The sequence below is a fragment of the Limanda limanda genome, chromosome 20 (genome assembly GCF_963576545.1).
Source record: "Limanda limanda chromosome 20, fLimLim1.1, whole genome shotgun sequence".
NCBI classification, from domain to species: domain Eukaryota; kingdom Metazoa; phylum Chordata; class Actinopteri; order Pleuronectiformes; family Pleuronectidae; genus Limanda; species Limanda limanda.
In genome coordinates, this window is record NC_083655.1 from 22,187,267 (window position 1) to 22,203,454 (window position 16,188).

Genomic DNA, 16,188 nt, shown 5'->3' on the forward strand with positions numbered 1-16,188 from the left:
GATATTTAGGAAACTGTAAGGCCACAGGCTTTTTGGAAACTTTTAAATCATCTGGGTGTGAAGCCAGAACTATGCCAAAAACGCACATTTGGTCACTGCACAGAAGATTGACTGGAGAGTGATTGGACAGTAGGAATGAATGAGTGTTTTATAGTTAAATAATCAAGTATGCATGGTAGTTGTGAGGTGTAGGGCTCCATTATTGAAAAACCTCCAGCACCCACAGTACATAATTTGCCTCTCTTTGAGTGACAACGCCAGTTATTTCAGGGTAGATAATGTTGCACCTGAATCCATGCAGGAGGACACATGGAAGAGACTTATAAGCATGAGGGAGGCAGGGATAACTGAACACAGGTTAAACACATTAGGAACAGGTACAGATGATCACAAGGGCAGGACAATTAGGACAAAGGCAGGAAGTATAGCAAATGACACACAAGGAGCATAATAAGTAAATAAAACTATAAATCAAAACTCAGTCATGACAAATTATAAATTCTGGCCATTTTTTATAACCAACTTCACTGTTGTCATATATGGAAAATGAGAGATCTTCACTTAGTCTTAGCTTCAATGTGAATAGCATGCATTATTTTGTCATAGTTTGTGTGCGGCTATGACTTACCCAGCATTGTGTTGTGTGTGTTGTGCAGGTAAGTGGCATCAGTTCCCCCACCTCCCAATTTCAATTTGATGGTTGAAAAGATGGCTTATCCTTCTGCTTTTGAGTTTAAGGACAGTCTTGATGCCACTGTCCATGTTGGCAACACAGATGACAGACATCAGGGTCATAGGGTGGCTGTGGCTGAGGGGTAGAGCGGTCGTCCTCCAAACTGAAGGTCGGTAGTTCGATCCCCAGTCGTCCCCATCTGCATGCCGAAGTGTCCTTGGGCAAGATGCTGAACCCTGATTTGGCCCTCATAGAACAACAAAAGTGCTGCTAATAGATGCACTGTATGAATGTGTGTTTGAATGTAGAACTGCACTGTAAAGCGCTTTGAGCACTTAGAACTCTTTCCCCACACCCTTTCCTTCGGCCTCTGCCGTGTACTCTCCCTTGGTTTCCATTTGCCATCCCTGTCATTGACGTTGTCAAACTTTTTCTGTGTCATGTTTTTCTTGCTTTGCTCTCAATGGTACAGCTGGTGTTCTGCATGTCTAGCATGCTCTACATGGTTCCCAACCTTTTTACAGTAATGTATCCCCTTTGAAAAAAAAAATCACTGTGTAATGCAAAAGCAGCCAGACTTGACGTTGGCAAATTTATTAATAATCATAAAATATGATTATTAAAATATGATTGATTAAAAACAATAAATTATAAACTAAAAATAATACAATCATTAATTAAAAATGATAAAGTTATCGATTAAGAAAAATGAAAGTTTATTAATGAAAAACAATAAAATTAACAATAAAGACTAATACGATCTGTAATTATAATGTATCAAAGACGGGGTACCACCCTGGTATCAGGGACCAACAATCTATCTGTAAAGAACAGTCTCAGTTTGGACAAGTTCAATTAGTAATCTCAATATTTAATAGTAATGATGATACAATGAAGGGTTTAAATTCGAGCTCACAGGCTATCATAATCCAACTATAATCCCATACATATGCACAAATAATCACAAGATACAGGTACTATAATTATACTAGAATTCATTTAAAGGTAATAACAATGTCCATCAATGATTATTATTTCAAACTCCACTATATCAAAGATAGCGGCTACAGCATTTATCACGATTTATCACCACTGCAGTACTGGTAAGTCTATGTGTGTGTGCGGAATGAGGGGGTTGAAAATGGTTTATGAAATCAAAATGGCAGACGAGCCACGGGATTTGCAATCAAAAGGGTGGTGTGAACCCGTAATTTGGAATCAAAATGGCCAACGGACCACGTGACTTGAAATCAAGATGGTGGTGTGAACCACGTGACTTGAAATCAAAATGGCCGAAGGACAACTTGACTTGAACAAGAACATTTAGAACAAGGGAAATTTAGAACAAAGGAGCTCTGATCTAACCCGTGGTTTGGAGCGTCAAATGGCGTCGAGATGCGACCACGCTATCTAGGTCTTAGAATATGTATATACATAATTTGAATTTGTGTGTATGTGTGATCGTCTCTGTTTGCACTGCTGCTTTCTTCATTCATTTCACTTGACTCAGGCTTGGTAAAACAGTTTAACTTTATTTTCTGTAACATACAAACAGCCACAGTAATTCAGAGCGGGGGAATCTGCTTATGAGCTATCACGTGATCGTATAGTTTTACAATTAGTTCTATTAACAACATACCTGTCACAAACAGCCACAGTCATCTATAAAAGAAAAGCTGCAAAAGTTTCATATTACTTAACACGTTTTAAACACTAAATTAACCATTATCAACTAATACACTTACAGACAGAGCGACACAACTAACTCAGAACGGGGGAATCTGCTTCTGAGGTAAAAAAGGGTGCGCCACACCTAATCCCCAGAAGTTCCCGTTGTGGGCCTTCAAAATAAGACAAACATGGCAAGATAAAAGAAATACATAAAAAACTGTGAATGCAGTTCCACGTTGAACAGGATTTAACGAACAACTTATTTACACCGTTACATATGCAGGCTGGAATGTGTGTGTAAGCAGGTGTAGGAGACAAGAGAGAGTAAAAGAAAAAGTGCAAAATGAAATAATTGATCAGAGGAGATCTCAAACAACGACAGAGACGATTTTGCGGTGATTCTGTCACTCGGTACCCAAGCAGGCGAACTAGCTGTTTACCGATCTTTTGATAAATAGAAACCTCCACAAAAAATGGACCTAACTATAAAAATGCAGCCGGAAGCGCCGGTTCATCACAACGTGCTGGCATGGGACAAGGATAGAGGCAGCGGTCTTACACAATCGTACGATCAAATAATAACCCGCTAATTATTAAAACTAGTCTCTGCCCAGACATAAGCCTCTTACTTGTTGTTTATCCTCAGTTCGTTTGTTCATGCGCGAGCGGCGCGGTCTGGGAAGACAAGTGAATTGTTTGCCTGGCTTGGGGAGCGGCGGTTCGCTGGTTCGGTCGGTGGCAGCAGGAATGGCACTGGGGCGAAAGGAGAGAACTTTTGTCTCTCTCCTCGATGAAGGCTTTTGTCCATCTGCAGGGATGAACAACTGTGGAGCAGTTATTTGTGGATCGGGGGAAAAGTCTGTGAGCTCGGCCTGCGAAGACTTTTTGCTGTGGTCTTTTCAAAATAAAATCAACTAAAAGGAGTTTTATCAAAATAAAGTACCCCCTAACCAGCGCAAAGCATTTTCGGTTGAAAGAAAGATGTAATACACAGTGCTGTGCCATTAGTGTCTGATTTATTAAACATTGTAACGAGACACTTTCAAATTTAAAATCAATGTCCATAACATTTCTCATTTGTAGTGGTCTATCTTGAACTATTTTGAAATAAAAAGATACAAAAATAACTAAAGTCTTATTCAAAAATAAATAATTATCTCAATTATAAATAAATATTTGTTCACATAAAAATAACTATCATCTTAAAGTGACCTATTTTGGGATCATAATAATGATATGTTCTCAACTGAACTCATGAGTGCCTGTGCATTTACATTTTAGTGAGAAACCTGTGCTTGTGCTTCACTGAGGATCTTTGTCAGTCTTGGTGGCAGGGAAGCAACTGCTGTGATCAAGCTCCTCTCCAGGCACAGATCACAGTCAATGCAGAGAAGGAGGCCTCACATAAATATGTGGAGGCAAAACGTAGTAGCTGCAAAGCTTTCTGTCCAAGGTCAGGGTGCTCCTGCTTCACCCACACCCAAAACTGTGTGAGTGTGGATGTGGCAAACTTCATCTGGAGGCCAAGGTCAGATGATACTTCCGGGAGTTTTTCCTGATGTGACAGGTAGCTTGTTTCCGTTTGCTTCAGGGATGCTTTTCGCATCGTGTCTTGAGATGACCTGAATTCAGAAAGTTTCCTCTTAAAAAAACTCAGGTGGCTTACCAACATGACTTTCATGTTTTGTCTGGAGATACCGCTGAGATGTGCTGGCTTGACACCACTGTTGGCTAATCTCTCCCCACAGAAAAAACACAAAGTGTAAATAACCCAATCCATGTTATAAGGGCCCGAGCCCCGAACCGGCGGGAGGCCCTATTGAAATTGGCCCGAGCACCGAACCGGTGGGAGGCCCTATTGAAATTTAAGGCATTTTTCTTCTTCTTATTATTAATATTATTTCCCTTTTTGATCTTTTTTTGGGCCTAGACAAAGTAAAACATTCTTAAAATTTTGCAGGAAGTACAAAGCCCAAAAATGTAGTTGCATTCTGGAGTTATTTCAAATAGGCTTGGCAAAATGGCTCAACAGCACCACCTATGGAAAGCCCCCCTCAGTTAGCTTTCACCGATCCTCACGAAAATGAGGATAGTTGTGTATCATGACGAGATGCACAATAAAGTCTCTCCACATTTTTACTTTGATGCACATGTCGTAGAGCTTTCATCAAATCACCTTGAAAATTATATGAGTGTCATCACAACAAGATGGAGATCTAAACTTAGTAGAATTTCTAACCTTTCATCATACCGTGTGACCGCAGCATCAAAATTTGATGATTCAAATCAAGCGATTGAGCTGCACCTGCAATATTAAGTCACTAGAGGGCAGTGTAAGACCATGGTTTGACCAAGGACCAAATCTTCTTTCCCAGGGCTAAACATTTCTTTGACACAGTTTTACTGTGTTGGAAACTAAATTACACTTACAGATGTTTGACAATTAATGTTGAGAGATAACTTTAGTTCATGATTGAGGGTAAAAGAAGAATTTTTAACGTGTACGTTACACGGTGTGACCGTGGTGTGGCTTGACATTTTGATGGTTCACCAAAAAAGAGGGATATATTAAAACGCCCCTGTGCATTGTCCTATCACAACCAAAAGTCTGAACAGCTCTATGTGTCAATCTTTCCTCAACGTCATAGCGCCACCTACTGATTCGCCTTAAACAGGAAGTAATTTGTAAATCCACTCTGTATTATCCAACCTGCCAAAAATGACTGACCGATGATCACAATCCTGACATGAACACATCCATATATTAATATTGGTTCATGGTCATAGCGCCACCTACTGATCAGTGTGAAAATTAAGTTGTTGTAACGTTGTCCAATTAACACAAAATTGCTCACGCTACATCAGAGCCCCTACTGGAACAGATATATTATTCTGTACTTAATAATAGTGATTGCGACACCTACTGGCAACAGGAAGTAAGCTTTGTTCACAAATATCATTCGATTTACGTAACATTTTTGCAGTTTGATGTGCTATTTGATAGCGTGGACCGTAATGAGCAATGAGCAGGCAATGATCGACGTCGCATGACGGACGCAGGAAGTGAAGCATTTATCCTTGTGTGTTCAAAACGCATGCAAAGCGGAGACGTGCGCTTGATCATCGATCACTTTCTCTCCACCGACTGCAACAGACTTGAAATCTCCTGTGCTCGGGACCATTAGCTACAACGTAGCCCTAGTTAGGGCCCGAGCACCGAAACAGGTGGGAGGCCCTATTGAAACTGAAGGCATTTTTCTTATTAGGGGTGGAGCACCGATATTGGTGGGAGGCCCTATTGAAATTGAAATGATTATTAGGGCCCCAGCACCGAACGGTGAGAGGCCCTATTGAAATTGTAAGGTTTATTCTGAGCGTAGTGAATGGGCTTTTTGAGGGCTTCAAAGTGCTCAAAAATCTTTTAAAGTTTGCAGTAAATTAGAGTATTTGGAAATGGGTGTGGCAAAATGGCTCAACAGCGCCACCTGGAACGCAGCCCCTAGGTTTCCACATAACCTATCTCCACCAAAATCTGTACAAAGGTGTATCATGACTATTAATACAAAAAAGCCTCAAGGAGAATTATGAAAAACGCAACAGTAAGCTCGCCATTTTGGATTTAGTGGCCACTTTGGCCATATTCCGCATTTTTACTTTGACAAACTTGTCGTAGGGCTTTCATCAGATCAACCTAAAATTTAGATGAGTGTTATCACAGCAAGATGGAGATCCTAACTTACTTGAATTTTAACTTTTCGTCATACCGTGTGACCGTGGCATGGCGTCAAAGTTTGATTTAACGCCATCAAAACATGGGCTTCTGTATCTCAGACACATTTTGTCCAATTGAGGCCATACTAGAAATGTAAGACAAGGGTCGCGACCTGATGACATCTACAAAGACAACATGACTTAATATGCTAGACCAAACAGGAAGCCCACCATTTTGGATATGGTGGCCATTTTGGCCATTTTCTACAATTTAACACCGATGAACTTGTCCTTGGGCTTTCATCAGATCAACTTCTGGGAATGTCATCTAAACAATATGGAAATATAAACTGACTGGGTATATTTGATTCCATCACACGGTTTGACCGTGGCCTGGCGTCAAAGTTTGATTACACGCCATCAAACACGAGCTTCTGTATCTCAGACACATTTTGTCCAATTGAGGCCATACTAGAAATGTAAGACGAGAGTTGCGACCTGATGACATCTACAAAGACAACATGACTTAAAATCATAGCGCCTACTCCTGGCTACAGAAGTGAAGTGTTTATCCTTGCCGCAGTGCGCAAACGCATGCAACGTGGAGATGAGCGCTTGGTCATCGAACGAACTCTCTTCACCGACTGCAACAGACTTGAAATTGCCTGTGCTCGGGCCCGTTAGTGCTACAACTAAGTTGTTGATATTGTTTAAGTGTCTTTCTGTGAAATATTTGCCCGCTTTAAGGTCACGTTTTGGTATTACATGCTTTTATTTTAAAGTGTTCAGGTACAGACGCAGCCTTCTATACGCACAAGCTCTTACGGTGTTGTTTAGGGAAGTTTCAAATAAACCTGAAAACATCAGTTAAAGTCTCGACCATCTTTCGGGGATATGCTTAGAAAGCCTTGGGTGGGTGGCAACTCATGGACAGTTTTGCCTTCTTTCCCGTTGTCCCTCCGTGTTTTCAGCGGCATTGCTGCTACGCTTCAAGCCGGGGTTGATGACAGGTCGCATGTGCCAGGTTGGGTCAAACCATCCTGGTATGGGGGAGACTCAGGGTTTTTTTGGATAATGAAATTGAATAGCCTACTGAATATAAAATTCAGTTCATGAACTTACACTTATATTTAATTGAATATTTATTAAATAACAATTTTAAAAGGATTTTTGAATGGATGCTAATTTATAATATTTTGAAAAAAAATCTCACTTACCCCCTGGAGTGCCTTCACAAACCCCTATTTGAGAACCACTGCTCTAGATAGTCTCCAGGGATGCTGTCTTGCAGGTGATGCAATTTCTGGTTTCATTTGTCCCAGGAAATGTTCCTTGAATGCTCTTTATAGGCCTCCAGTAGGGATGTTCCCATTTCTCCCCTTGTCAGGCAACTGTGGAGGTTAAATGCAGTTGTGAGAATTGCAGAGAAAGCAGTGCAGGACTCTGTTTGTTCTTATGACAGAATAGTAATGTTTAACAGATTTATTCTGATGGGAAAAGCATTCTTGCAGGCATTGATCAGCTTTGTTATTGCATTTCTGAATGTCGCATTGTCCAGATGATTCCAGTCATGTTGTGTCAGGAGGAGCATTCTTGCCTCATGAAAGAAGGAGATCTTGTGGAAGTCATGTTTGATTATTTTTCTCATTTGTGGTCTCAGTTCAATCATTGTTGGACAGTATTCTTTGACAAACTCTTCCACCTGCCTCAAAAACAGAGACAGGTTGTCTACTGGGCTGGATATACGAGCCACAGCTTCTAAAATGTCTTGCTCAGACCATGGCCTGAAGACTGGGACAGGGCCGTCAGTCCTGGATGCTTCCAACATCGAGAAGGGGCACCCAACACTTGCATGTTTATTGCATCTAGTTTCCCATTCAGTCTGTCTGACTGGCATGGAGTCTCATGTTCGATTGCGTTAGTGTCAGTCAATGGTGCTGAAGCTGAGGGCCTGTTTTACAAAGGTACCTGATAATTAACGTAAATTTATACAGTGTCATGTAGAGCAGGGGTTTCCAAAGTGGGGGTTGCGACCCCCCCCGAACACAGAGGCGGGGTCGCGAAATGCATTTCAAAAAACAAATACAATTATTTTATTTTTTTTGTATAATATATACATATGAGTTGATATTAGAATAAAACCATGCCATTGTAGCCGAGCGTTTAGTTGTATTAAATAAGGCCTCAGCCTAAAGAAGACACAGGAGACATAGCAGCCGTTTAGTACAGCACATCCTTCCGGTAAAACCCCTTTTTTTTCTTTCCCCCCCCCTTTTTTTCCTCAACAAAAAAAAACCATTTCCTTTTTTTATCTTACGACACAGGTTAGCGACAGCAATAGTTAAATTAACAGCAGCACCGGTCACACGGTAGCTGGCCAAAACTCTTTTGGAAAGCAGCTGAAAATTATTGACAGTCACAATGAAACGTTGGTTAATACCAACCAAATCGAGGAGGCCACAGGAACAGAACAAGCTAGCGGAGAAGGAGAGGCTACCTGAGCTTGAGAAGCTAGCAGAGAAGGAGACGCTACCTGAGCTTGAGAAGCTAGCGGAGAAGGAGAGGCTACCTGAGCTTGAGAAGCTCGTGGAGCAGGAGAGGCCAGCGGAGCTTGAGATGCAAGCGGAGCAGGAGAGGTCAGCGAAGGTAGACTTACCAAGACTTACCTGCACACTTGTTTATAATTGTATGTTCACTCAGCCCTGCTGTTTAAAATTTCCCTGTATTCTGGTTGCATTTTATTTCTCAAATAACTATAAAATAATTTCATCTCTGTAAGGCTGTTGTTATTTTGTGTTGTATTAATGCCCGTTTTGCATAGGCCAGGGGTAGGCAACCTTTACTATCAAAAGAGCCGTTTTGCCCCCTCTTCCCCCAAATCAAATTTGTCTGGAGCCGCAAAACATATTTGATAACACAGCTTATAAAGTTTTATATATAGTTATACTGTATATATTAAAACTATAGTTTGTTGCATTTATGAAAGTATAGAACGACAATAAATAAAACTGTTGACATTTTTTTTGCTTTTTTTAGCTGTGACAACAAAGGAAAATATCAAACTCGTCTGAAGAGAAAAAAATACACCTGCAAGTATAGGCCTACTTTGAAATAAATTAAACACAGAACTATGCGCCTATTTAAGTCCTATATATATATATCCCATATATGTGTGTATATGTATGAAATGTATAAAATAAGAAGTACTCTATTTTGAAATAAATAATATTATATAGCTGCAGCCTAATAGCTTAAAAATATATATTTTAGTTGACGAAATATTAAAACTAAACGTGAGAGCAGGTCGGACTGGAGGAGGACACAGAAACTAGGTACAAACCACCAGTAGCTCTTGCTCTGTTCAAGAAACTGTGACCAGAGAGACTCTGTGTTTTCACTGTTTCAACTGTTAGGAAGCAGTCAGTCACTGATCAGCTGCTTCACGTGAACGAGCTCTGATCTCACTGTGTGTGTCTCTCTGGTCAAGTGAGCGGGGGCCTGTGTGTGCGCGCGCTGTCTGGGAGAACAGACACGCACAAGCATGCACGCAAGCACACACGCATGCATAGTGCATGTGCATGGCTGTGCGCAACATTATAAACCACCTCCAGTGTCGTTGGGGGTCGCCAGTCTCTGGCACCGTTATTTTGGGGGTCGCAGGCTGAAAAGTTTGGGAACCCCTGATGTAGAGGAATAAAGAAAATAGATCTGGATGCATTCCGAAAATAACAAATTAGATATTAAGTAAAATATATTCTTCTACAGGTTCATTATTAGATTTAAATACTTAAATCCCATTACCTTTTGTTGTTATTACCTATATCAGCTTATCATATGTATGGTCCTGTGTTTGGTGGATAATACACATTTCGGAAAGAAATATTTGTACACTATTTTCCCACCTAATACAAATCTACCTATTTGATAATAAAATTTTCTTTTCCAAAACCTACATGTAATTGCCTCCAATGTAAATGGAGCTGCTATATGACGCAAAAAAAATTACAGATGCGTTCTGACAATAAAAGTATCATCATCATCATTCAAATATCAGTACAGATTTTGCCTGTTCCAGTTTGGTTGATGGCTCTGATTTCCTCTCTTCTCTTTGCCACATGCTAAAATATGCAATGGTGTGAATGCATCTGTCCATAGCTGTCTTTGTGCAAAGTTGCATTCTGCGCTGTAAACGCTGTGTACGTTCCTTTTAAAATAAAAATTTGTGTTTATGCACCTTTTGGTGATTTACTCACTTGTTATTCAACACCATTGTTTACTGAGCATGACATGACTGTTCAGAGCACAACCTCCCCTTGCCTCTGCCCTGTCTCACTGTTGCCTGGCACCCGACCCCTGCTCTCCCATCTCCTGATTAATGCCTCTGCGTCAAAGCTACACCATAGATGCGCTAGTAGCCGACGCATGGGGCCAGGTATTCATAGTAGTCTATAGGTGTGTGTGAGATTAGCTGCAATTATACCGCTGAAACGCCGGCGTCTCTGTTTACTTCAGAACGATGGCGAGTGTCGATGGCAGACGGTGTTGGAGCTGATAGATATTGAAGAGCAATTACTTTTTCTTAAAGAACTGTTTGTTTATCAGTTAGTAAGATTTAGAACATGCCTGTGTGAATGTTAATGCGCTCAATCAAGCTTAATTTGTGAGACCTTATTAGCCACATTGATCTATCTTAATCGTATGTTAACAATTACATTTTAAATTTCCAATGAGGCTGGCTGGACATTAACTCTGCCATTTTCACAATGATTGCACTTTGTGTATGTTGTTATGTGTTATTATTACACCTGATTAATGAAGAAACAGGATTTACTGTTTTCTGTATATGTTATGTTTGCAAAAATCTTACAAAACAAATGTCAAGAGTGCATCAGTTCTGCTGTGAACCAGGTTTTGTAACCATGGCAACCTTAACTATCTGTCTCTCTCTCTAAGCATTGGCTAACTGAGTTGGAGATCTTTGCCATAATCTTTGCCGCTGCCATCCATGACTATGAGCACACAGGGACCACTAATAACTTCCATATTCAGACAAGGTAAGTTGACATGGTATAATTTGTAACATTTTGGACTGCTGCAGCTGCTAAGGATATTAAGGACAGAATAACTGTCTACATGAATATAAAATGAAAATGCATATGAAGGGTAATTTTTTAATATTTAGACATTTTCCACACCCATCAGCGAAAACATATTTACTTAAACTGAGGTGTGTTTGATACCATCACCAATCATTTTTCACAAGATGATACCGTTTTAAATGTGTTTCACAGTGAATGTTAATGTGGAATTTTCAGGTCAGACACAGCCATGTTGTACAATGACCGAGCTGTTCTAGAGAACCATCATGTCAGCGCAGCCTATCGTCTCCTACAGGATGATGATGAAAAGAACATCCTCTCTAATCTTAACAAAGATGACTGGAGGTGAGAACAGATAGTCTCCATTTGTATCTATTTTCCTTGCTATAAAACAACAAAACTAAAGACTCACATTGGTCTTTCTTTCAGTCTGCCACACCAAACCCAAATAATGAATTAAACAATCATCGTGAGGCAGCTGCACAGCAGTGTCTTGGCCTAAATGATGTCAGCATAGTAAACAGTGACTATTTTATTATGCTGATATATAATAACCAAATGTATTGTATGTTAATTATTTAAGTTAAGTGTGTTTCATGTGCCAAAAAGCACGAAACAAAAGGTACAGTTGAGGCCAGTACATCATTTTAACCGGTATTCTCTCATAGCCGAAAGTACTTTGTACATTTTGAAGTGATAATGCTAGCTGAAAAGGTATTTCAATTCACTCAGCATGAACATGACAAGGTTCATGGCAGTTCATCGACTAGTTGTTCAGATATCTCATCTTCATTTCCTCTTTCAGGGAACTGCGGAGTTTGGTAGTGGAGATGGTGTTGGCCACTGACATGTCTTGCCACTTCCAGCAGATCAAAGCCATGAAAACCCTCTTACAGCAGCCTGAAGCGTAAGTAGTGGATTGTGAGTCAGCGTTGTTTTCAGACAGCTTTTCAGGTATGGAATGGCGCTTGGGTGTTGGGCATGTAGGGGGTCGAACATTAATTATAAATTCTGTTGCAGAATTACATTACATTACATTTCATTTAGCTGATGCTTTTATCCTAAGCGACTTACAATAAGTATCAAGAAAGTACAATTTTCTAGATGGTGTTTTTAGTTTGCGGCGGGAGATGTATAGACTTTGTGCTGTCCTATTGTGATTGGGAAGCTCATTCCATAATTTAGGAGCCAGGACAGCAAACAGTCATGATTTTTGTGAGTGTTTAGCTCACAGTGAGGGAACAACAAGCCGATTGGTAGATGCAGAGCAGAGTGAACAGGCTGGGGTATAAGGTTTGACCATGTCCTGGATGTAGACATGACCCAATCTGTTCACAGCACCGTACGCAAGTACTAATGTTTTTAAATGGATGCAGGCAGCCAGTGTTAACCAGTGAAGGGAGCGGAGTAGTGTGAGTGACTTTAGGTAGGTTAAAGACCAGTCGAGCTTCTGCATTCTGGATGAGCTGCAGAGGTCGGATGGCACTAGCAGCGAGGCCTGCCAGGAGGGAGTTACAATAGTCTAGGCTTGAGATGACCAGAGCCAGGACCTGCGGCGCGTACTGAGTGAGAAGGGGACGTATTCTCCTCATGTCATGCAGCATGTATCTACAGGAACGTGTTGTTGAGGTATTGTTGGCAGTAGGGAGAGTTAACTATCAAGTGTCACGCCCAAGTTTCTAGCAGTCTGGGTGGGGTCTAACACAGAGTTGTCAAAGGTAATAGTCAGGTCGTGGGTGGGAGAGCCTTTCCCTGCAAGGAAAAGTAGTTCAGTCTAGTCAAGGTTAATTTTAGATGGTGTGCGGACATCCACTGAGAGATGTCAGTCAGACGGGCAGAGATTTGTGCTGCTACCTGTGTTTCAGATTGGGGAAAACAAAGGATTAGTTCGGGTGTCATCCGCATAGCTATGGTAGGAAAAGCCATGTGAGGGAATGACAGAGCTGAGAGAGTTGGTGTACAGAGAGAAGAGGAGGGGACAGGACGGAACCTTGAGGGACCCCAGTAGTGAGAAGACGAGGTTCAGACAGACACATATCTTCTCTAAGTTACCCGGTTAGTGTGGTCGTTGAGGTAGGATGAGAGCAGAGAGAGAGTGGAGCCTGAGACACCCAGGTCCTGAAGGGAGGAAATAAGGATCTGGTCGTCCACTGTGTCAAATGCAGCAGAAAGGTCTAGAACAGGGGTCACCAAGGTTTTTTAAATTGAACCACATTGAAGGTACTGAGTAGTACGAAGGGCTACTTGTTTGATAACAACTTCCTGAATAAGAAAGTTGCAAAGATCACCCTTTAAAAACATGGTGTAAATGCAATGCTTCCTTCATAAAATTCATCTAGTCCATAACTCTGCCACTCGTATCATCACCAGAACCCCCTCCATTAGTCACATCACTCCTTCAGCAGCTTCATTGGCTACCAGTCAAAAGCCGTATTGATTTTAAGATTCTGCTCCTCACCTTTGAGACCATCCGTAATTTCGTTCCTCTATACCAGGGTCACTAACAGGCGGACCGCGGTCCGGGTCCGGACCCAGAAGCCGTCCCATATGGACCCGGACCTACAGCCAAAACAGAAGGTTATGATTTAAAACCTGACGGGGTGCTTCTATTTTTAAACAGCGCAGCTTTTGTAGTCATTACGGTAGTGGATGAGTAAAACGCATTGACCAATTGCATGCAAGTTAAGCCATCCCACATGATACTATTCAGCCAATCAAGTCTGTGCATTCCAGGGTCAATCTCAGTGGAGCTAGGGTTTTTAATGAATTTGTGGTTTATATCGATGGATAATATGGGTTTAAATGTAATCGGAATCATTTCCTTAAATTTAGCTACAGCACTATCAGGTCGACATCTAGAAAATGAAGGTGCGCCGTAGAGAAAGGTCGCACTGACAATGGCTCCGCATGCACTACGCAGTTTTATGTTTATTTCACTTTTTCCTGTTTGTTTTTTTGTACACACTGCACTGTCGCTCATACAGTATGATCGACTCGCACTTTTGGATATACGTTCGTTGCTAAATACGGACTTTTTCTCAACTTACCAGAGTGTTTGCTGCAGCTCCTTTGTTCTACCGCTGCTGTGTTTACCAATACGCCGACGGAGGAGAAAGAAGCGAGGGAAGCGCGCCGGTATCCTGTGCAGATCTCGGACGAGATGCTGCAATCCCCCGCTGCCGAGCATTCTGCTCGCGAAAGTCCAATCCCTGGATAATAAAATGGACGAGCTACATGCACGGATTAACTTCCAGCGGGACATCGCGAACTGCTGTGTGCTGGCGCTCACAGAAACCTGGCTGGATCCCATGGTGCCTGATGCGGCTGTTACTCCGGCCGGTTTTTCCATCTACCTGCAGGATAGAGCCTCCGAGTCGGGTAAGAGCAGAGGTGGAGGGGTGTGCTTGATGGTGAACTCTCGCTGGGGCTCGGATGTTGGTGTGCTTTCTACACGCTGCTCACCAGACCTGGAGCTGCTAGCGATAAAAGTGCGCCCCTTCTACCTGCCCCGTGAATTCAGCTCCGTCATCATCACAGCAGTTTACATTCCACCGCAGGCAGACAAAACGTGCGCGTTAGACGACCTGTACGGTGTTATTAATGGACTTGAGGATGCACACCCTGAGGCAGTCTCTATTGTTGTTGGTGACTTCAATAGGGCTAATATGAGGAAAGTTTTGCCAAAATATCTGCAACACATTAACTTTCCCACCCGGGGTGACCAGACTCTTGATATGTGTTACACACAAATACGGAATAGCTACAAACCCCTCCCCTGCCCGGCTTTTGGGAAGTCGGATCACACCTCCATTATGCTCATCCCAACCTACAGACAGCGCCTAAAACAGGAAAAACCGTTTTTTTGGGCAGTTCAACGCTGGAGTGCTGAAGCCATTAGCACTCTCCTACTACTGCTTTGAAACAACTTACCAGAGACAAGCTCCGCTGGGGGACCGGCGGCTGGGAGCTAGATGGATTTGACGGTTCTCGACCGCTCAGTCCGGTTGTTGTCATGTCATCAATCCCGGAACCTCACCCAGACCCGGGTCTCTCCGGGTTCCCTTCCCCGTAGACTGAGGGTCCGTGTGCAGACATTCAGCCGAGCTCCGCAGCTAGCCGCCGCAGCTAGCCTCTTCGGACCCGGACAAAGCCGGGTCTGGTGGAGGGGCTCTGGGAGTGAGAACGTGACAACGGCCGGACTGAGAACCGTCAGATCGAGCTAGCTCTCAGCGGCTAGCTGCTCTCTCAGCGGGGCTGAAGAGTACAGCAGCGCATATTTTCAAGTGTAACCATTGAACGATCCCGTTTAACTGCCACAAGAGTTGTTCATCTTGTAATAAAGATCTCAATGAGGAAACACGCTGTGTTTTTTCTATTTTCACTGCATTTTAACAGCCCATAAATAGTGAATTTTAATATAAAAATATTAATGATTAATCGAAAATTCGTCATTAACTCTCCCGACGATCGATGAAGACAATTTAATCGAATGCCCATCCCTAGTCAGGACTTTCCCTAACCAAAAGCCCTGGGTAAATGGTAATGATGCTAAGCTCAGAGCACGGACCTCTGCCTTTAACTCCGGTGACCCAGAGGCCTTGAGGAAGTCCAGATGGGACCTGCGGAGGGCTATCAGAGATGGAAAAAGAGACTACAGGGACAAGCTGGAGTCCAACTACCTCAGCTCTGACCCCCGACGCTTGTGGGGTGGCGTGCGACACAACACACAGGCTATAAAGGGAGAAATAGCAGTGATGATCAGCCCGCCGCCTCTCTACCTGATGACCTCAACACCTTCTACGCATGGTTTGAGGCAACCAACACCCTTCCGTCCGCGAGACTGGCCGAGGACCGAGACGATGACTGCACTCTGTCCCTGACCGTGGCTGACGTCAGGCGAGAGCTTCAAAGAGTGAAGCCTCGAAAGTCATCTGGGCCCTAAGGAGTTCCAGGCCGTGTCCTCAGGGGGTACGCCGACCAGCTAGCGGAGGTCTTCACCTCCATATTCAACCTCTCCCTTCATCTGTCAACAGT

At 42.5% G+C, this 16,188-nt stretch overlaps 1 protein-coding gene across 1 annotated transcript in view; it reads left to right on the forward strand.

Moving 5' to 3' along the window:
• Positions 1–16,188, forward strand: part of pde1ca (phosphodiesterase 1C, calmodulin-dependent a) — a 130,818-nt gene that overhangs the window by 36,851 nt on the left and 77,779 nt on the right. The window contains exons 9-11 of the mRNA XM_061093614.1: positions 11,009–11,109; positions 11,371–11,499; positions 11,960–12,061. Of these exons, the coding sequence (XP_060949597.1) occupies positions 11,009–11,109; positions 11,371–11,499; positions 11,960–12,061 (332 nt within the window). The remainder of the gene's footprint in view (positions 1–11,008; positions 11,110–11,370; positions 11,500–11,959; positions 12,062–16,188) is intronic.